This window comes from Ranitomeya variabilis, chromosome 1 (assembly GCF_051348905.1).
Source record: "Ranitomeya variabilis isolate aRanVar5 chromosome 1, aRanVar5.hap1, whole genome shotgun sequence".
Lineage (NCBI taxonomy): Eukaryota > Metazoa > Chordata > Amphibia > Anura > Dendrobatidae > Ranitomeya > Ranitomeya variabilis.
The window spans coordinates 496738044-496761044 of NC_135232.1; the positions used below are offsets into that span (position 1 = coordinate 496738044).

The 23001-nt window shown below is 48.0% G+C and overlaps 1 protein-coding gene across 1 annotated transcript in view; it reads left to right on the forward strand.

Annotated features, from left to right (window-relative positions):
- Positions 1-23001, forward strand: part of SRP72 (signal recognition particle 72) — a 128779-nt gene that overhangs the window by 97721 nt on the left and 8057 nt on the right. Inside the window, exons 14-17 of the mRNA XM_077252037.1 lie at positions 10684-10787; positions 10871-10948; positions 11078-11212; positions 12319-12356. Of these exons, the coding sequence (XP_077108152.1) occupies positions 10684-10787; positions 10871-10948; positions 11078-11212; positions 12319-12356 (355 nt within the window). The remainder of the gene's footprint in view (positions 1-10683; positions 10788-10870; positions 10949-11077; positions 11213-12318; positions 12357-23001) is intronic.

Sequence of the window (23001 nt, forward strand, 5' to 3'; positions counted from 1 at the left end):
AAACATCGGGTAACTAAGCGCAGGGCCGCTGCGCTCTGCTCTCACTTTCCGGCCGGCACTCAGAGCAGGAAGCAGACGGCAAGGGACCTGAAGGACACCGACAGGTGAGTATGTACTGTTTGTTTTTTTACGTTTACGCTGGTAACCAGGGTAAACATCGGGTTACTAAGCGCGGCCCTGCGCTTAGTTACCCGATGTTTACCCTGGTTACCCGGGGACTTCGGCATCGCTCCAGCGCCGTGATTGCAACGTGTGACCGCAGTCTACGACGCTGGAGCGATGATTATACGACGCTGCGACGTCACGAATCGTGCCGTCGCAGCGATGAAAATTTCAATGTGTGACGGTACCCTAAGGGCAGGGTTGCAGAAGACCTATGGTATAAGCTCTTTGTGGTTCCAGGATTTTTCGTTTGAAATGGAATGTTCGTGTTTCTCAACTGTGTACCCCATAGCTCCACTGATACTATTGCAAAAATCTCTAACAGGGCTGGATCGCTCCCCCATCTTGCTGTGATCTATAGCTTTGGCCAGCTGCCTTTGCACCATTGGTTTTTGTAGATTGGTGCAAAACCATGTTTGATAAGTTCTTCCACCACGAGCCGTAGGTCCTAGTTTGCGAGTAAGGCTACTTTCACACTTGCGTCGCTTTGAATCCGTCTCAATGCGTAGTTTTGGGGAAAAAACTGATCCTGCAAATGTACCTGCAGTATGCGTTTTTTGCCCATAGACTTGTATTGCCGACGGAGATCGCGACGTATGGCCATACGTCGCGTCCGTCGTGCACTGGACGCGTCGTGTTTTGGCGGACCGTCGGCATGAAAAAAACATTCAAGGGAACGTTTTCTTTCGTACGTCGCGTCTGCCATTTCCTACCGCGAATGCGCGGCTGGAACTCCGCCCCCTCCTCCCCGGGACTTTACAATGGTCAGCGGATGCGTTGAAAAACTGCATCCGCTGCCCACGTCGTGACAAATTTTTCACAACGTGCGTCGGTACATCGCGCCGACGCTTAGCGACGGACCCGTACCGACGCAAGTGTGAAAGAAGCCTTAGCCTAAATCTATGGCCCGGCTGGCAAATGCCCTTTGTTGTCAACGATAATCGGTGAGAGAATGCTCTGCCGACCGGCATTACGCGACTGGCGAATGCCAGCAGACCCAGCAAGGACTGCATTTGTTTGAGTGTGACTTTAACTTCATAGAAACCCTCCAACATATGTAATGTTTTCTGTATTTTTCCGCTGTTAAGCGAAAAACCTTTGAATTGGTGCCTATTTCAATGCCTAGGAAAGGCTATACTTTACATGGTCTGACTTTTTTTGGTGATAGCGGTGATACAAATGGAAATTTTTTGAGGAGGAAGGAGCAGAGTTTTGAATTTTTCTGGCCGATGAACAAATAATCGTCGTGGAGTGAATCGGAGAATTCCAGTTTCATAACGGACTACCCAGTACAGTAAAGTATTGCACAGCTCGCAATAGTGACACAAAATGGAATATCCCATCGGCAGGTACATATCAAAATGGTAGTGCTGGTCCACCTTGCAACCTAAAAAGTGGAAGCAGTCGGGGTGCACGGGTAATAGGCGGAATGCCGACCCTATGTCTGATTTAGCTAACAGTGCGCTGGGCCCCGCTGCGCAGACTAATTCTGCCGCCCTGTCAAACGACGCGTATGTCACGGGAACTTCCTCTGGGGGATTAACCCCTTACTGACCTCGGACGGGATAGTACGTCCGAGGTCAGCTCCCCTGCTTTGATGCAGGGCTCCGCGGTGAGCCCGCATCAAAGCCGGGACATGTCAGCTGTTTTAGGGATTTTAGGGGATAAAAAAAAACAAAACAGTAAAACAGGAGTGTATCTGCCATGCTGCTTGTTTATTGGGGTAGAGGTTTAGCCAGGTCTCATTGCGGCTACGCTCACCGGGTTTATGCTTTGTAGACTCCTTGTTTGCCTAATGAGTACACCTTACTGCTGGGTTCCCCCCCCCCCCCCCGCAAGCTGAGCTGTCGTGCCTATATCTGCATGATGCGTGGAAACGGCAGTTTCCCTCGTTAAATAGCCAGCAGGCCCCGGGTTTTCGTTATGTGTTGACCTGCAGATGCAAAGTAGTTAGTGGTCGTAGATGAAAAAGGGGGGAGGGGGGAGCTGATTCTGCAACAGCCACACATATGATGCTTAATGTGGCTACGACTGATGCTAACTCCCCAACCCATTAATTATCTCATTTTTCCAGGACGTCCCTCCTGACAGCACCATGGAGGGTGTCCTTCTCATCCTTGCAGGGACTGGAAGCACACGAGAGGTTAAAAAGTCCCGTCTCACCCCCATACCTTCAGTGTTTTTCCTGTCCCTGCATGGAGGGACACACAAGAAGAGCTGCGCAAGCTTACCCAGCTTGGGGGGATCGTGCGGCCTGCCAATTCCCTTCCCCCTGTCAAGAGGCCCAGGCCCGAAACTTCCCTGTGGGAAGTCCCTCTGCCCCAAAGACCAGGAGCAGGACAAGGCTCCTGGATAGAGCCGCTCCTCCCAGTGGGAGGCTCCCTGATCAGGACACAGGACCGCCATGTTCGGGCGGTGGGTGCTTCAGGGGATCGAGCCGCACCCCGCAGGCAGCTGGACTTCCAGGGAGGGGCACCATTTTCGCGCTGCTACATCCATTGTAGGAGGTTGGGCGTTCCAGGTGGAATGCAGATTCACCCGAGACGGGCGGGAAGCAGCTTCCCGGGACTCGGAGGGGAGCGTGTCATTTCTGGTAACGTCACTTCCTGTGACGTCACTAAGGCGAGGAGAGCGTGCGCTCCAGCTGTTGAACGCATAGCATCGTGGACGCTTCTGGCAACAGCGTCCAGTGTTGTGCCGTCATGCTTCTGACTGCAGCTGCGGAGACAACCATTGAAGAAGACATGCTGGAGGTTGGAGGGGTAAGTGCGCCTGGTGCAGACCACCCTCACCTCACATAGGCCCCAGGAAGCTTTTAGCCTATTACTCCCTATCTTATGTCATTTAGGATAAAGGACCCCCCGCTGCTCCTCCGACCACAGCTAAAAAGCCTTGGTGAAATCCAATAGATGCCCTGTATGTCACGTGAAGCTCCCGGACTCCCAAGGCAAAACTCTCTGTGCACCCTGTAAATCAAAGGTCATGAGAGATGAGCAGCTATCGCTGCTATCAGAAATGAGATCCCTAATCCGTGAAGAGGTTCAGGCCTCTACGTCCAGCCTCACACAACCACGGCCGTCCAGCCCCATTCCAGGCCGTAAGTGAGCCAGGTGGGAGAGAGATTGGAGGGAGCCGGAGTGTAGTTCAGATGACTGGTCCGATCTAATGGACTCTATCTCAGAAGAAGAGGGGGAGCTTCCAGCAGAGAGCCACAACCCTGGTAGGAAGTACCTTTTCTAGGCAGATGACACGTACGAGCTTGTCCAGGCCGTGAGGAGTACCATGAAGATCGAGGAGACCCCGAAGACGCACTCCAGACAGGACCTGATGTTCGGTGGACTTATGCCGCAGAGGCAAACTGTATTCCCTATAAGTGAACATATAAGAGCCATGGTACTAGAGGAGTGGAAGGATGCGGAAAGCTGGCTGGTACTGTCCCGTGACTTTAAGGGTCGGTTACCATTCGACCCTGAGGAAGTCAAATTATGGGAAGACATCCCTAAGATAGATGTTCCAGTAGGAAAGGTCTCCAAAAAGACTGCCATCCCTTTCGAGGACTCGTCTAACCTGCGCAACCCTATGGACAGAAAGGCTGACATTCTCCTAAAGCGGGCCTGGGAAACATCTGCGGCCCTAATTAGGACATAACATAGCAGCCACCTCAGTGGCCAGATCTATGTATCTATGGATGGGTCAGTTGGAAGAACATTTGACCAATAAGACTCCTAGGACTGATATTCTAAGCTCCCTTCCCATTATAAAATCAGCCATGGCGTTCCTGTCTGACACGTCGACTGAATCGATTAGGTTTTCAGCTAGGAACAGCTCTCTATCTAATGCAGCCAGGAGGGCCGTATGGTTAAAATTAGTGATGAGCTAATATACTTGTTACTCGAGATTTCCCGAGCACGCTCGGGTGTCCGAGTAGTTTTTATTGCTCGGAAATTTAGTTTTTATTGCCACAGCTGTTACATCTGTTAGCCAGCATAAGTACATGTGGTGATTCCCTAGCAACCAGGCAACCCCCACCTGTACTTATGCTGGCTAACAGATGTAAAACATTCAGCTGCGGCAATAAAAACGAAATTTCCGAGCACTAAAAAATATTCGGAGGACACTCGAGCGTGCTCGGGAAATCTTGAGTAACGAGTATATTCGCTCATCACTAGTTAAGATCTTGGTCAGGAGATAATGCCTCTAAGACCAAGCTCTGATCCATCCCATTTTCAGGGCTAAGAGTATTTAGGCCAGCTTTAGATAATATTCTGGAATCGGCCTCTGACAAAAAGAAAGGGTTCCCCGAGAACAAACCTAAGTGGCCCCAGCCCTTTCAGAGAGGATTCTTCTCCAGGAGACAGTATGACTTTAGAGGTCAGGGTAGGTCCAATAGAGGGTCCTACAGGGGCTCCCGTAGCCAGGGTGGGAAGAACAAACGGTTGTTCTTTAGCCCGACCTCCAGATCCAAGAGACAATGACGCCACTTGCATTGGGGGAAGACTCCGCCACTTTGCAGGAAACTGGGCCTAAATAACACAGAATCAGTGGGTTTGCAGAACCATTGCAGAGGGATACAGCATAGCTTTACTCTCCTCCTCCAGAAAGATACATCTCCCCTACCGTAGTCCCTGCAGACTCTGCTATACTGACAGACTTACAGGACATGGTCAGTTCGGCCGTCGTAATTCCGGTTCCCCCGTCAGAGGTGGGCAGGGGGCACTACTCCTCCCTATTCACCATCTCAAGGCCGTCAGGCGAGGCCCGCACTATTATAAATCTAAAAGCTTTGAATGCTTGGGTCAGATACAAAAGGTTCCGAATGGAATCAATCCGGTCGGCAATTCATCTCATAGACCGGGATGTAGTAAGTAGGCACTCCTCAGATCGAGTGTGCACATATCAGGTCCTGGTGCATCCCTCATCACAAAAACTGCTAAGATTTGCGGTGAGACTACAACCCGGACCTGCCACTACTAGTTCCAGTGCCTCCCCTTTGGGGTCGCTTCAGCGCCCCGTATCTTCACGAAGCTGGTATCAGAGGTTGTGGCCTTCCTGAGAAACCAGGGTATCCTAATTATCCCATATCTTGACGACTTTCTCCTGGTGGCAGGATCGGTAGAGACAGAGAGAACGCAGGAACCGGACGATATCAGTAATGGAGTTTCTTGGCTGGGCCATAAACTGGCAAAAGTCAGACTTGATACCAGAACACAGAAAGATTTTCCTTGGAGTCCGTCTAGACTCCAGACGCAGGATATCCCACTTACCAGAGGACAAGCAGAAGACAATTCGCGTTCGAGTTACGAACATGTTGGAACATCGAACTTCCATAAGGGTCGCTATGAAGGGGCTGGGTCTAATGACGGAATGTATACCATTTGTCAGATGGGCGCAGTCACACTCAAGACTTTTGCAAACAGAGATACTGTCCATATGGGATCACCGTCGGACCTCACTGGACGGACCCGTGAGCCTATCCGGACCAGTAAGGAGGTCACTCCTCTGGTGGACACAGAGAGAGAACTTGAAGGTGGGAGTGCTATGGTCCACCTCCCCTTGCATAGTGGTCACCACTGACGCCAGCGCGTGGGGTTGGGGAGCCCCTCTACACGGGAGAATCCTTCAAGGCAGGTGGCCAGAAGACATGAGAGGCAGATCCTCCAACTTCAGGGAACTATATACTGTTTGGGAGACCTTAAGACAAAATCGTCCCACGCTCTCAAACCATCACGTCAGGATATTATCCAACAACGTGACAACGGTCTCATTCTTGAAGCATCAAGGAGGTCCAAGACACCGGCCACTGCAGGACCTGGCAAAAAGAATATTCAAATGGGCAGAAGGTACAGTCCTATCCATAACTGCTTTACACCTGGAAGGGTCCCAGAACGTGGTAGCAGATTATCTGAGCAGACAGTGGGTTTGCCCAACCGAGTGGGAGCTGAACCAGGATATCTTCCAGGAACTATGTCGGCGTTGGGGAACCCCCAAAATAGACCTATTCGCAAACAAGAAACTAAGGTCTCAAAATTCTACTCTCTGAACCCCTTGGACGTTCCGGATGGGATAGATGCCAAGTCCAAAGTGGGTAGTACCCCTTTCATATGCTTTTCCACCCCTGACGCTCATCCCAGCCGACCTACGGAAGATCCAGGAGGATCGGGCAAGAGTCAACATGGTCGTCCCTTACTGGCCAAGGAGAAGCTGGTTCCCTCTACTGGGGGCCTTGGCGATCGAGAACCAAATTGAGCTTCCCCTCTGGGAGGATGTCATCCACCAGGGACCGATTCGCCACCCAAACCCAGGGAAACTCCACCTCTCAGCCTGGATCCTGAAAGGGACATCCTGAAGGTTAAGGGCTTATCAGACCAAGTCATAGCCACTATCCAGGCCAGTAGGAAACCATTCACATCAGCAATTTATCTAAAAATTTGGAAAGTGTTCTGTCTGGAGGGTGGCGGGTCCGACTTTGTGGCTGGTATACTGAGCATACCTAGTGTCCTAGATTTCCTTCAGGCAGGGTTCAACAAGGGCCTTGGGCCCAGCACCTTGAAGGTTCAGGTCTCAGCACTAACCTCTTTTATTTACTATCCTCTAGCGTCACACCCATGGATAGTAAGATTCATTCGAGCAACTGAGAGGCTGTGCTCCACTATTAAGCAATTTACTCCACCTTTGGACCTTAACCTAGTCCTCCGTTCCCTGTGTAGGGATCCATATGTCCACTACGAAGATTTGCCTATATCAATTCGCATACGGAAAACTGCGCTTTTAGTGGCGATCACCACGGCCATGAGGGTAGGGGAGATCTAGGCCCTATCCACCAGAGACTCGTACCTCCAGATCAGGGATGATGGCTTAATTTTAAGACTAGACCCGGCATTCATACCAAAGGTAGGCTTTACCCAGAACCGAAATCAGGAGATGGTGTTGCCCTACTTTTGTAACAATCCTTCCAATGCGAAAGAGAAAAGCCTTCACTCTCTGGATGTCAGCCAGGTCGTTATAGAATATTTAGTGGCCACTAGTAGCTGGCATATAGACCCAAACCTGTTTGCTCTTTCCGGGGGAAAAACAGGGGGAAGAAGGCCTCTAAGGCTGGGTTCACATTGCGTTAATGGTGTCCGTTAGACGGACTACGTTACACCACGGCATAAACTCGGTGTAACGTAGTCCGTTACAGCCGCCATTGACTGCAATGTCGGACGCATCGCTAGCGCACGCCCACAATGGGCGTGCGCTAGGGATGTGCCGTCACTGAGTGACGGACCCTGAGACGCGGGCTGCAGCGTTTCCGGGTCCATCACTGCTAGCGCAGATAGAGCTAGCAGATGCTCTATCTGCGCTAGCGCGATCTAAATGTCGGCACTTGCGTTAACAGTAGCCCGTTAGCATATGTGCTGAACGGGCTGCTGCTAACGCAGTGTGAACCCAGCCTAAGGCTTCAATTGCATGATGGATTATGACTTTAATCTCAGACGTTTACCGGGCTGAGGGGGTTACTCCTCCAGTAGGTCTAGGTGCCCACTCTACCCGTGGGGTATCTGCTTCCTGGGCCGAGAGAGCAGGCACATCATTAGAGCAGATCTGTAGGGCAGCAACATGGGCCAGAGTTGACACATTCTGTAAATATTATTAACTCGATGTACTATCTGGCCAGCAGACCGCATTTGGTAGGAAAGTTCTCCAAGCGGTAATCCCACCCTAGGGAGGTTCTTTGGTACTCTCCATGGTGCTGTTAGGAGGAACGTCCTGGAAAATGGGCAGTAGACCTACCGGTTATTATGTTTCCAGGAGGCCATCCTGACAGCACTGGTAGTTCCCTTCCCGTTTTTTGTTGATATGTCCAATGCTGTTATATGATTTTGTCATTAAAGTGTTATTTGCATTAAACCATGTGGTGGTACTTGTTAAAACACTGAGGGAATGGGGGTGGGACGGGACCTTTTAACCTCTAGTGTGCTTCCTGTCCCTGCAAGGAGGAGGACGTCCTCCAAGGTGCGGTCAGGATGGACTCCTGAAAATATAATTACCGGTAGGTCTAATGCTTATTTTCTGTCCTCTGAGCTCTTCTTCAGGGACCCATATTCCACCGACCACCGAGTCCACCTCAGGAACCCATATTTCACCATCCACAGAGTTCACTTCATGGACCCATGTTCCGCCGTCTGCTGAGTCCACCTCGTGGACCCATGTTCCGCCGTCTGCTGAGTCCACCTCGGGGACCCATGTTCCGCCGTCCACTGCTGGCGTCTGTCGTGTGCCCGAGCCTGCCTATCTGGACTCTGATGCGTCGAGCCATTTGGATATGGATGGGGAACGCCATCTAGAGGACAGAGATCTGCTGCGGATCCTATATGAGCTGTGTCTGCGGAGGTAATGGGAGGAGGGACAGGGGGAATGATAGCGGGAATCGTTTGAGAAGGATGTGGAGGACCTGTGGCATCTATGCCTGTGTGCTCTGTGGCTATGGGGTTTTGTTAGGGGCATTAAGATCTGTAAAAAGGGGTGCAATGGGTGGGTTATGGGGTGTAACACTTAACACTGTGCTGTTAAACAGGGGAGGTGGGGTTATGTTATTCTATATTATGGGTCGTGTATGGGAGGGCGGGGGTTAATGTATAACCTTTATTAGCTGTTTGGAAAATGATCGGGGGAGCTGTTGGTGTATCGATGGTGGTTGGTGCAATTACTATTTGTGTATTGCTTCAAACGTGCCGTAGCTGGAGGGCAAGCTCATCTGTCGGGTTGGACCGATCAGCGCACCCCACAGCTGCATTGAGGGACCTCTGCTGGCAGTAAGGCTGCGGCGGCAGGAGGGGCGGAGGTGATGCAGCAGGAGCTGACCCTGAAATACCCAGTGGGAAACCCGATGTGAAGTAATGATGGGGACAGGGCCAGGCCGTGACGCGCCGGAAGATGTTCTGGCTGTATCTCCAATGCGGCTACGAGATCACGATGAGGAAATCTCGCATCCTGTGGAACTCGTCGGATTTAGAAGGCAGAGCCGGCGCCACTGCCACCCCGGTGGGTGGCGCTCTGCCGCGAGTCATGGAAAAGGGGGCAGAGCTTCTATATGCTGCATGGGAGTATGCCCAAGCCGGGGCCTAAATTTGTATGCCGGCCGCAAGCGCCCAGGGAAGAGGGGGAGAAAGAGAGCACTGTAACCAGAGCCCTCCACCGGAAGCTGCCAGGCTGACCATGTCACTGCACGGACCCACACTTACCGAAAGGTGTGCGTCCCGGTATTGTAACCGCCGCATCGCAGGACCCGTACAGTGGAGACGAATCACCGTACGGGTTAGCTGCAGCTTGGACGGTGGATGGGACCGCTTCGGGGGAGGGCGGGTAACGGAGGACGGAGCCGCAAGCTACCCTACTGGAGGGGAGGCTATCGGTGATTAGGCTGCACGGCGGAGGGAGAGTTCAGGAGGGGCTGCCGGGGATGGTGTCCCAGGGGTGGAAGGCGACGCCTGAGGCAAGGACGGGGTTAGGAGAGGGCACAAGGAGGTGAGCGCTGATGCCAATAATAAAGACTTGAAGTGAAGCCAGTGCTCAACTTGCTGTGCTGTCCTCCGCCGCAGGGCCTCCATCATGGCATCAGACATGGTCAGCTGGGCCTCCAGGACAACATGGCTGCAGGGGGTTCCGGGATTTTCGGGGCACAGCAGCTTCCAGGGGTCAGCCAGGGAGAAAGAGAAAGTCGCTGACCCTGGGCACCTGACTTTTTAACCCAAGTAGGTGTGGCTGGACGCTCCTTTCCCTTTAATCCCATTGGTCAGATAGGGTTCCAATTAGTGCATCGCCGGGGGAGTGGTGGAAGGGGGGGGGGGATTGGGCACTGAACAGTGTTTCCCTCTAGCTTTAGCAGTATGGGCTCTGCAGTCAGAGGCACGTTCCTTATTTAGTACCGTGCCTGCCATTTGTTCGATCAAATGATTCTAATATGGATTTCTAGTTCTCACATTCCCTAAGTTGAAACTTAAAAGGAACCTGTATTGTTGTATTTGCAGTCCAATCTGTGAAAACCATAATATAAAAAAGGAGAATCTGAGCAGAATGTAGGTTTGTGGGAAAAGGGTCAGTAAACTTTGCATTTTACTAATTGAAATCCTTAGTGTATATACATGAGTGTCTAGTGGGCGGTCCTACTGGTGATTGACAGCTGTCACCTCATACACGGTCATACAGAGAAGACTGTCAGTCACTAGATAGGACCGCCCACTAGACTCATAACTGCAAAACCGCACAAGGGATTTCAATTAATAAAATGCAAGTTGTACTGACACTTTTCCCTCGAAAATATTTTTGTGAGCAGCGCATCCTTCTGTATGAGGTTCTCATACTGAGTAATAAAAATGTTTTTCAAATTTTGCTTCCATGTTTTCATCACTTGCACATCAATAAGACGTTTATTAGTCCTCTAATTTCTATAATTCTATGCTGATTCCTTTGCGGTGTTGCAATTGCAATATTATAAATTTTATATATTTATTTAAAAATATAGTTGTTCTACTTTTATAGCCAAACTCTCCAGCACACTTAGCCCTAATAAGAGAAGCTTCAAACTTCAAGTTACAACATGGCCGAAAGAAGGAAGCTATCAATGACCTGGAACAACTATGGAAGTGAGTTCTTTTTTTCTCATTCCACCTTCTAGAGTTATGAGTTGAACGAGCAAGCAATACAGTAATCAATTATATCATTACAGACAAAACCCCAAAGACATTCATACGTTGGCGCAGCTAATCTCCGCGTACTCCCTTGTGGATGCGAATAAGGCAAAAGTGTATCCTTTTGTTGATGGTTTTCATACCGCAGCGATGTATGTAACTTGTAATAATGCACTAGTGATGATTGGCATCCTGCTTTTCCTGTACCTTTATGGCTGTATGTTGTCCTTAAATCAGAAATTCAGTCTTAGTGAATATTTGCCTTCATCTGACACTATGCATTTGAAAGTAGATGTTGATGCCTTAGAAAATTCCACTGGAGCTACCTTTATCCGGAAAAAGGCTGCCAAGGTGGCGGCTGAGCAGGCCAAAGTACAAGGGTATGTTCTTACTTTCAAATGTAAAGTATTATTGCCAATACAATGATGTAAAGAGCTTTTACCATGAGGTTTAAAACCTATCTACTAGGATAAAGACCCTTAGATACCCTGACAGCAGGACTGTGCACAGTAAGCTACAGACAGTGTCAGGTCGGCGCCGTTATACTGAATAAAATGATTCCTGGGTGATGAAATCTGTCTTGTGGTTTAATTTTTATTTTCAGTTTTGTGTTAATGACATGCTCGTGCTTCGCCGCAGCCTATGGGGGGCATCTTCATGTAGTGCTCTGATTGGGTATTCATCAGTATGGCTTCTGACAGGTCACTGATCCCTCACTGACCTGCCCCCTAGTTTACATAATGAATATTATATGTATCGGCATAACCTCGAGCACATTTATGATTAATACAGTACACATGCGATTATGCTGGTGCCACGGCTGGCGCCTGCCTGTGGAAGGTTTTTTTTTTTCAGTATACTAGTGGGCAGGACAGTGAGGGATCAGTGACCTGTTAGAAGTCATCAGTATAAGCACAGCACCACATGAAGGTGCCCCCCACAGACCACCCCGGAGCACAAGCATATCATTAACTCAAAACTGAAAAAAAAATTGAACAACCACGAGACAGATTTCATCAACCAAGGTATCATTGTAATCAGTATAACTGCACAGACCTGACACTGTGTGCAGGTTACTGTGCACAATCCTGCTGACAGGTTCCCTTTAACAATCATTACAACAGGCTTTCTGAGCCCATGTTCTTCCTAGGTGAGGTTTCAGTTGATTGGCATGACATGGTCAGATCACATTGCTCCATTTAGGGACCGTGTGGTACCCATTCTACTGATCATGGGGATCCCAATAATGAGACCCATAATTAATCAGACATTTCTCACCCAATCCTGTGACTTGTGCAGTGATATTCTCCTCTAGATGCTGCTTACGAGGAAAAACTGCTTTGTACATGCAGCATCTGATGGAGCATGGCGCATTTATTTATTCGTTTTGAATTAGTACAGAATCAAAAGATGAAAAAGCAATTGCAATAGTATGTCCAATTGTAATACATCTTTTTAATCTTTTTTTCCCCCTTCTCTCAAACAGCCAATTGGAAATGAAGAAAAAGAAGAAGAAAAAGAAAGGTATTTTATAATCAAAAATTATTCAAAAAGTATTACACAATAATTGTAAGGCCAGATCCATACAGACAGTTTGTCAGTTTAGAGGTTCCATTAAAACACAGATCAGCTGATAATATTATTATAATCGGTGGCGATCAGACAGCTTGGACCCCCGTTGATTGCCAAATCCCTCTCCATTCATTCCCTATGGGGCCGCTGTAAAAGCAATGTGCAGTTCTCAGCAGCCCCATAGGGAGTGAGTCACGCTTGTGCATTGTTGCTCTGTTTTAACAGGAGATCAAAGTTCCTCATTCTGCCGATCCTTGTGGGTTGCATTGGTTGGACGCCACCAATCAATAAGTTATTACCTAGAGAAAGACAGAGCAAAATGTATGAAAAAGAAAACAAAAACCTGCACTACATGAATCTACCCCTAGGGATTACTTATATGCTGTGTTCTAACCCCATAACGACATTCACCTAGTACGGCACATGTCCTGTCCCTCCCTTTGATGTGGGCCTTGCTGCTGAGCCCCACATCTTTCCCGGCACATGTTAGTTGTATCCAACAGGATCTTTCTAATGCAAAGGCACTGTACACTGTAAAGCTGATTATATTGATACCTTAGGCGAAGAAATCCACTGTGCTTCTTTTGCCCCCCCCCCCCCCCGGTCTGTGAGGTTACTGCTGAGATGACATACAGGAGGCAGGTCATTCACAGACCAGTGGAAGCGTGGGGGCTGGGGATCGGATAGGGAGGAGAAGACCCACAAAGTGACCTTCTTCACAAAAGGCATCAATATTACAGCACAATCGCAGCCATGGCTTTACTTTACAAAATCGTGTTCACAGGTTCTCTTTAAGGTTCATTTTACAAACCCCATTCCCTGCAGTGTGATATGACATTGTTACTGATGGTCAGGAGACCCATAGTCGGGCCAGGGGATTTCCGGCTGCAATTTAGACCATAAAATCCAGTCGTGTGAATGAGCCCTTATTTTTCACTTCTTGATTTGTCAGAAATATAAAGAGTAAATTGTCATTGGCTGTATAAACACATTTCAAATAGCATTCTGAATGAACTATTTGGTGCCAGTATACAGGGCACTATCTGCCATAGCAAAGGTCCTGACACTGCTGCGTAAATCTTCACTCGCTAGTCCCTGCTATACGCATAATCTGATTTAGGATGCTGCAGCTCGGCACCTTTATTTTTTGCGAAGAAAATCTGTTTATCGGTTTATAATGACTAAATCTTAGAACTTCTGTGATACACTCCGAATTAAGTGATGACCTCGTATAACTACATTTAGAAATACAAGTGGACTGTTGCAAATGTTTTATTTTAAAATTAAAAATGTATTTCAACCCAATAATGACAAGATGACATACATTTTCCGTAAGGCGTCATGGAAGATTTACAGAGCAGGTTCAGGAACTGAGCAAGCACCATAACAGACAGATGCTGACTTTGTTACACAGCCAGTACTTGTCTGTTGCTGTTTAACCCCTTCCCGACCTGTGACACAGCGTATGCGTCATGAAAGTCGGTGCCAATCCGACCTGTGACGCATATGCTGTGTCACAGAATGATCGCGTCCCTGCAGATCGGGTGAAAGGGTTAACTCCTATTTCACCCGATCTGCAGGGACAGGGGGACTGGTACTTCAGCCCAGGGGGGGTGGCTTTGCCCCCACGTGGCTACGATCGCTCTGATTGGCTGTTGAAAGTGCAACAGCCAATCAGAGCAATTTGCAATATTTCACCTATGAAAATGGTGAAATATTGCAATCCAGCCATGGCCGATGCTGCAATAGCATCTGCCATTGCTGGAAATCATGTTCTGCCCCCCCCACCGCCCCCGATCTCCTCCCCAGTCATCCGTTATGTGGCCCGGTCCTCTCCGTCCTCCTGTCCGCTCCCCCGTCCTCCTGCCCGCTCCTTCCTTGCTCCGATCCACCTCCCCTGTGCTCCGATCCACCCCCCGAGCTCCCCCCCTTACCCCCACATACTTACCGAGCCTCCCGGTGTCGGTCCGTCTCCTCCCTGGGCGCCGCCATCTTCCAAAATGGCGGGCACATGCGCAGTACGCCCGCCGAATCTGCCTGCCGGCAGATTCGTTCCATGTACATTTTGATCACTGTGAAAACCTATCACAGTGATCAAAATAAAAAAAAATGTAAATGACCCCCCCCCCTTTATCACCCTTATAGCTAGGGACAACAATAAAATAAAGAAAATAATTTTTTTTTTTTTCCCCCACTAGGTTCAGAACTAGGGTTAGGGTTAGGGTTAGGGTTTTCTGGTCCTCTGTGGATTTTTCCTTAGGGTTAGGGTATTCTGGTCCTCTGTGGATTTTTCCACAACGCATTTGATAAATTCGCAGTGTAAAACCGCTGCGGACTTATCGCGGATTCAACGTGGTTTTTCTGCGGATTTCACTGCGGTTTTACAACTGCGGTTTTCTATTGGAGCAGTTGTAAAACCGCTGCAGAATCCGCAGAAAGAAGTGACATGCTGCGGAATGTAAACCGCTGCGTTTCCGCGCAGTTTTTTCCGCAGCATGGGCACAGCGTTTTTTGTTTCCCATAGGTTTACATTGAACTATAATCTCAAGGGAAACTGCTGCGGACCCGCAGCTGTGGAAACGCTGTGGATCCGCAGCGTTTTCCGCAGCATGTGCACATAGCCTTAGAATTAGGCTATGTGCACACGGTGTGGATTTGGCTGCGGATCCGCAGCGGATTGGCTGCTGCGGATTCGTAGCAGTTTTCCAACAGGTTTACAGTTCCATGTAAATCTTTGGAAAACCAAATCCGCTGTGCCCATGGTGCGGAAAATACCGCGCAGAAATGCTGCGTTGTATTTTACGCAGCATATCAATTCTTTGTGCGGATTCCGCAGCGTTTTACACCTGTTCCTCAATAGGAATCCGCAGGTGAAATCCGCACAAAAACCACTGGAAATCTGTGGTAAATCCGCAGGTAAAACGCAGTGCCTTTTACCTGCAGATTTTTCAAAAATGGTGCGGAAAAATCTCACACGAATCCACAACGTGGGCACATAGCCTTAGGGTTAGGGATGGAATTAGGGCTAGGGTTGGAAATAGGTTTAAGATTAGGCTTGTGGTTAGGGTTATGGTTAGGGGTGTGTTGGGGTTAGGGTTGTGGTTAGGGTTGAAATTAGGGTTGGGATTAGGGTTAGGGGTGTGTTGGGTTAGGGTTGTGGTTAGGGGTGTGTTGGGGTTAGGGTTATGGCTAGAGTTGGGATTAGGGTTAGGGGTGTGTTGGGGTTAGTGTTGGAGTTAGAATTGAGAGGTTTCCACTGTTTAGGCACATCAGGGGTCTCCAAACGCAACATGGCGCCACCATTGATTCCAGCCAATCTTGCGTTCCAAAAGTCAAATGGTGCACCCTCCCTTCCGAGCCCCAACGTGCAACCAAACAGTGGTTTACCCCCACGTACGGAGTACCAGCATACTCGGGACAAACTGGGCAACAACTATTGCGGTCCAATTTCATCTGTTACCCTTGTGAAAATAAAAAATTGCTTGCTAAAACATCATTTTTGAGGAAATAAAAATGATTTTTTATTTTCACGGCTCTGCGTTGTAAACTTCTGTGAAGCACTTGGGGGTTCAATGTGCTCACCACATATCTAGATAAGTTCCTTTGGCGGTCTAGTTTCCAAAATAGGGTCACTTGTGGGGGGTTTCTACTGTTTAGACACATCAGGGTCTCTGCAAATGCAACGTGACGCCCGCAGACCATTCCATCAAAGTCTGCATTTCAAAACGTCACTACTTCCCTTCCGAGCCCCGGCGTGTGCCCAAATAGTGGTTTACCCCCACATATGGGATACCAGCATACTCGAGACAAACTGGGCAACAACTATTGGGGTCCAATTTCATCTGTTACCCTTGTGAAAATAAAAAATTGCTTGCTAAAACATCATTTTTGAGGAAATAAAAATGATTTTTTATTTTCACGGCTCTGCGTTGTAAACTTCTGTGAAGCACTTGGGGGTTCAAAGTGCTCACCACACATCTAGATAAGTTCCTTTGGGGGTCTAGTTTCCAAAATGGGGTTACTTGTGGGGAGTGTCTACTGTTTAGGCACATCAGGGGCTCTGCAAACGCAATGTGACGCCCGCAGAGCATTCCATCAAAGTCTGCATTTCAAAACGTCACTACTTCCATTCCGAACCCCGACGTGTGCCCAAACAGTGGTTTACCCCCACATATGGGGTATCAGCGTACTCAGGAGAAACTGTACAATAACTTTTGGGGTCAAATTTCTCCTGTTACCCTTGGGAAAATAAAAAATTCAGGGCTAAAAAATCATTTTTGAGAAAAGAAAAATTATTTTTTATTTTCATGGCTCTGCGTTATAAACTTCTGTGAAGCACTTTGGGGTTCAAAGTGCTCAAGTCACCACACATCTAGATTAGTTCCTTCGGAGGTCTAGTTTCCAAAATGGGGTCACTTGTGAGGGAGCTCCAATGTTTAGGCACACAGGGGCTCTGCAAATGCGACATGGTGTCCGCTAATGATTGGAGCTAATTTTCCATTCAAAAAGCCAAATGGCGTGCCTTCCCTTCCGAACCCTGCCGTGTGCCCAAACAGTGGTTTACCCCCACATATGGGGTATCAGCGTACTCAGGAGAAACTGGACAATAACTATTGGGGTCCAATTTCCCCTGTTACCCTTGGGAAAATAAAAAAGTCTGGGCTAAAAAATCATTTTTGAGGAAAGAAAAATTATTTTTTACTTTCACGGCTCTGCGTTATAAACTTCTGTGAAGCACCTGGTGGTTTAAAGTGCTCACTATGCATCTAGATAAGTTCCTTGGGGGGTCTAGTTTCCAAAATGGGGTCACTTGTGTGGGAGCTCCAATGTTTAGGCACACAGGGGCTCTCCAAACGCGACATGGTGTCCGCTAACGATGGAGATCATTTTTCATTCAAAAAGTCAAATGGCGCTCCTTCCCTTCCGAGCCTTACCATATGCCCAAACAGTGGTTTACCCCCACATATGAGGTATCGGTGTACTCAGGAGAAATTTCCCAACAAATTTTAGGATCCATTTTATCCTGTTGCCCATGTGAAAATGAAGAAATTGAGGCTAAAATAATTTTTTTGTGAAAAAAAAGTACGTTTTCATTTTTACGGATCAATTTGTGAAGCACCTGGGGGTTTAAGGTGCTCACTATGCATCTAGATAAGTTCATTGGGGCGTCTAGTTTCCAAATTGGGGTCACTTGTGGGGGAGCTCCAATGTTTAGGCACACGGGGGCTCTCCAAACGTGACATGCTATCCGCTGAAGATTGGAGCCAAATTTTCATTCAAAAAGTCAAATGGCGCTCCTTCCCTTCCGAGCCCTGCCGTGCGCCCAACCAGTGGTTTACCCCCACATATTAGGTATCAGCGTACTCAGGACAAATTGGACAACAACGTTCATGGTCCAGTTTCTCCTTTTACCCTTGGGAAAATAAAAAAATTGTTGCTAAAAGATCATTTTTGTGAATAAAAAGTTAAATGTTCATATTTTCCTTCCATGTTGCTTCTGCTGCTGTGAAACACCTGAAGGGTTAACAAACTTCTTGAATGTGGTTTTAAGCACCTTGAGGGGTGTAGTTTTTAGAATGGTGTCACTTTTGGGTATTTTCAGCCATATAGACCCCTCAAACTGACTTCAAATGTGAGGTGGTCCCTAAAAAAAATGATTTTGTAAATTTTGTTGTAAAAATGAGAAATCACTGGTCAAATTTTAACCTTTATAACTTCCTAGCAAAACAAAATTTTGGTTCCAAAATTGTGCTGATGTAAAGTAGACATGTGGGAAATGTTATTTATTAACTATTTTGTGTCACATAACTCTCTGATTTAACAGAATAAAAATTCAAAATTTGAAAATTGCAAAATTTTCAAAATTTTCGCCAAATTTCCATTTTTTTCACAAATAAACGCAGAAATTATTGACCTAAATTTACCACTAACATGAAGCCCAATATGTCACGAAAAAACAATCTCAGAACCGCTAGGATCCGTTGAAGCGTTCCTGAGTTATTACCTCATAAAGGGACACTGGTCAGAATTGCAAAAAACGGCAAGGTCATTAAGGCCAAAATAGGCTGGGTCATGAAGGGGTTAAAGGGGTTTTTCCACAAACAAAAGTTGATTTTAATCAATAGATCTTGGAATAATAATAAGTTCGGCAATTGGATGTGTTTAAATAAAATGTTCCTGGGCTGAGATAATCTTATAAATGTGTTCCTGCTATGTACTGTGTCATGGCTATGTCTGACCATGCAGGAACATGGTCTGATCATACCACATCTCCTGGCCAGGGGAGGAAATAAGACAGTATACAGACATTACAGCACAGGGATTGCAGCTTTAAAGTAAAATATTGCTTAAAAACAGGAAGGGAAATGTTTTACCTCACGGAAAGAATCAGCTGTGATCCCCTTCTGTAATGTCTGTATCTTCTTTTGCTTCCTTGCCTGCCCAGTAGCTGTGGTATGATCAGAACTATTGTACACTGTGGTATCTACAGAACTATTCTTGTACTGCTGTCTATTTGTTCATTCTACCTCATAAAAATCATAATAGGGCTCGGTTCACATTTATCCTGCGCTATCCGCTGAGCGCTTGTGTCAGGGCTTCCTAAAGTCCCCAAAACTGCAGTTCAGACAAAACCCGAACGGAACCACTCGCGTATAAGGCAGATGGAGTCACCTTGGACCTGGTCTATTTTTCAACGTCTTTTTAGAGCACAAGTGTGGGTGACGACAGATATGTGCATGCCTGAAAAGATGGATACCACCAGAGCAGATGCCAAACAGAGTACGAAGGGTTTCCATCTGCCTCACAGTGGGTGATTCCATTGGGGTTTTGTCTGAATCGCTTTCTTGTGGGATTTATCGAAATGCCCCACAGTGCCTAAACCACAATAAGTGACCACGTGATTGGCATTATTGTAGTGGAGAGAAGGCACTTAATTTACGGGTGCGTATCACCAGAAACACAAACTGGGCACAATTTAGGAGGCGTTAGTGTATGGGAGACACAATGTGTGAGTACTAGACTGGCAGATCTGCAATTCTCCAGAATAAAGCCTGGTGTGGATGTTACAAAATAGTAACTGCAGCCATAGATGAATTCATAGAGAGCTGCAGTTTCTACAGTGGGGTCACTTCTGGGGTTTTTCGGCTGTCCTGGCACATTAGGGGCTCCACAAATGTCGCCCGTAAACTATTCTAGCAAAATCTGCTCCAAAAGCCAAATAGCACTCCTTTCTTCTCAGCCTTGGCGTGTGGTCTAACAATAATTTCTGACGACATATGGGGCAGCACTGCGTTCAGGAGAAATTGCACAATTAATTGTGGGATCTAGTTTCACCTATTAACCCTTGTGTACCTGACAAATTTGCAGCAAATACAAAAATTACTGTATTTTTCGGATTATAAGACACACTTTTTTCCCCAAAAAATTTTTGGGGAAAATTGGTGTGCGTCTTATATTGCGGATATACCTTACTGGTACCGTTGCTACAAGCTGGGATGAGGGGGTATCCAGCGCTGCTGCGATGGTGTCCGGTGCTACTGTGGGGGTCTCCGCTGACATTTTGTGGAAAACCAGACCCCCCCCCCCCCCCTTAGTTCCATGGATTCCTGTGCAGTGAACTCCGGGAAAATGGCTGCTGGGGAGCAGCGCATGGGCAGATGGAGATCTCTGCATCAAGGTCTCGGGGTCCACCGCCCAGGAAACCATGGAACTATGGGGGGGTCTGGCCTTTCACAAAATGTCGGCGGAGACCCCCGCAGCAACGCCGGGCATCCGCAGCAGCATCAGACACCCCCTCATCCCAGCAGGCGGGATGCAGCATCACTCTACTCCTGCCTCCTCCAGCAGCGACCCTGGGTCCCCGTTTCACCTCAGCCACTACCCCCAGTAAGCAATAAGACACATGGATTATAAGAAGCACCACCATTTTATTAGAAAAAAAATAAATACATTTTCTCCTCAAAATTTGGGGTGCGTCTTATAACGAAGCGTCTTATAATCTGAAAAATGCTGCACATTTTTACCACTATAATATATATTTTATACCAATGAGATGTGGAAAAAATGTGAGGCACCTATAGTTTCAAAATAATTGCTCCACCCCTAGATGAATTTCTTGAGGGGTCTAGTTTCCAAAATGGGTCACATATGTGGGTATCTGCTGTTTTCACGTCAGTCTCTTGAAATATGACATGACATTCACAATTTATCCCAGGCCAATAGCGCTTTTAACTTTCCTAGCAGTGCTCTGTGTACAAGCAGAAGTTTTTGACCACATATTGGGTACGGTCACGTTCAGAACAAATTTTGATCTGTTTTATCCTATAATCCATTGTGAAAATTAAATTACAAATTTGGGGCTAAAACAACATTAATTCAGTCGCCATGACAGCAGCACGAGAGAGGGGATCCGCCCTTCAGGGACAGGAAACCTACAGACATAAAAAGGGCGGCCCTCTCTCCCACATCAGTTGGTTTCCTGTCCCTGACAGGCGAACCTCTTCAGACAGACCTCGTGAAGAAGGTTGAAGAAATAGAAGACTACCAAGTCCTGGCGGTCCGACGCAGGTAACGGGAGGGCCCTTACCTCGGACTAGCCAGGACGCAGGAAACACCACAGCAGGGGGACTGCTTTCTGTTAGGTGTCAGCAGAGGGAAGCAGCCTTTGGAACGGCTTACTTCCTGGTGACCCTTCGCCGCAGGTACCCGGTAAGTAGATGGTACCTGCTCCTGGGGCCGTGTTCTGGCGGGTCCTTCCGGGTCTCATCGCGTCCTGCGGTGGTGGGCGCTTTGATCCGGACGGCGCCGGCATGTCCGGGTGTGTGGGGACTCGCCGCGGTCGCGACCGGAAGGGGCGTTCCCTGGCGAGACAAGCGGCGTACCCGGATGACTCGGCCGGCGGCGCAGTCTGATGACACGGCCGGGCAAGCGTGGTGAAGCCGCGCCGGCTGGCGTATCACTCGCGGTGAGTGCGGCGACCTGGGGGGGACCCTATTGTCAGCCGGGGGCGTGGCCTCGGGAGGGGAAGGCCAATCCTCACGTTGGTGTCGGGCAGGTCACACGGAGATCCTGCTGACCCCCATCCGGGGGGCGGTACCATTGGGGGCATATTTAAAAAAGGATATGGCGGCTGCTGGGTGTCTCAGACCTATTTCTGCAAATGGAGTCATCGGAGCAAGAAGCACAGCAGCTGGAGAAGCGTCAGTAGCCTCAGCCAATAGAAGAGACCCATGCAACCTCCCAGCGGCGATCTACTGGCAGTAGTCGCGCTGGTGGAGCCAAAAGTGTTCAGAAGTCGAGCAAGTCCTCAGGCCTTAAAACATCACTGGCCAGGAAGGACCCCCCCACTAACTACGGTACCGTGTACTACGCATCTAAGTGATCTACGTGAAAGTTCACTTAGTGATCCTCTGCCCCTCTTTATGTTCCCTCTCTCTTTATTAGGGGAGAAAATGTTCCACCAAGGCCAAACACAGGGAGTGTGGCGAGTGTGGGGAACCACTCCCGGATAGCTATGAGAAAAGGTAGTGCAGACCTTGCATACAACACTTAATAGAGGAGGAGGCCCCTGACCTTACGTCTACCTTAAGAGATACGGTTAGACAAGAAATCAGGGGTTCTATTAAATCCCGAAAGGCAGATTTTAAAAAGGCGGAAAAAAATTAGATCCCCAGAGTCGGATTTTAGTTCAGACTCAGACCTAAGCTCAGATTCTTCTCCATCTTCCTCTTCGTCCATGGACGCTGAGTCGGGTCACTCCTGCTTACCACTAGATAAAATTAATCGGCTGGTCAAAGCAGTAAATAATACAATGGGGATTGAGGAGCCCCAGTCAGAGTGGTCCATGCAGGACATAATGTTTAAAGGATTAGATAAAAAATCCCTTAGGTCTTTTCTGGAGATTGATAAAATAAACGCTTTAATTACAAGGGAGTGGAAGAAACCTGAGAGGTAAGGATCGCTCCCACCAGAATGTAAGATGAGGTATCCATTCGAGGAAGAATCATCATCCTCATGGGATAAAGCCCCGAAGTTAGACGCGGCAGTAGCCAAAGCGTGTAAAAAGACCTCGCTACCATTTGAGGATCTAGGGAATCTAAAAGACAGAAAGGCTGACGTTTTTCTTAAGGGTAATTGAGAGACGGCAGCAGGATCTCTGAGACCAGCAATTGCGGCTACTTGTACAGCACGGTCGTTAATGGTGTGGCTTGGCCACCTAGAAGATCAACTTAAAAACAAAGTTCCTAGAAATAAGATCTTATCCTCCCTTCCTATAATTCAAGAAGCAGCTGCTTTTCTTTCAGACGCTTCGGCGGATTCGGTAAAATTGGCAGCTAGATCATCAGCCCTTTCTAACACGGCCTGCAGGGCTCTATGGATAAAGTGTTGGCCAGGAGATTTGCAGGCCAGATCAAAATTATGTGGCATTTCCTGTGAGGGGGCGCACTTGTATGGGCCAGTACTTGATGAGCTGTAAGAAAAAGCAGGCGATAATAAAAAAAACTATTTCCCTTCCTAGGAAGATCCTCATACAGACGGGAATACAATAAAGGATGGTTCAACCGCAGAAGACCAAATAGAGAAAGATCCAGATATG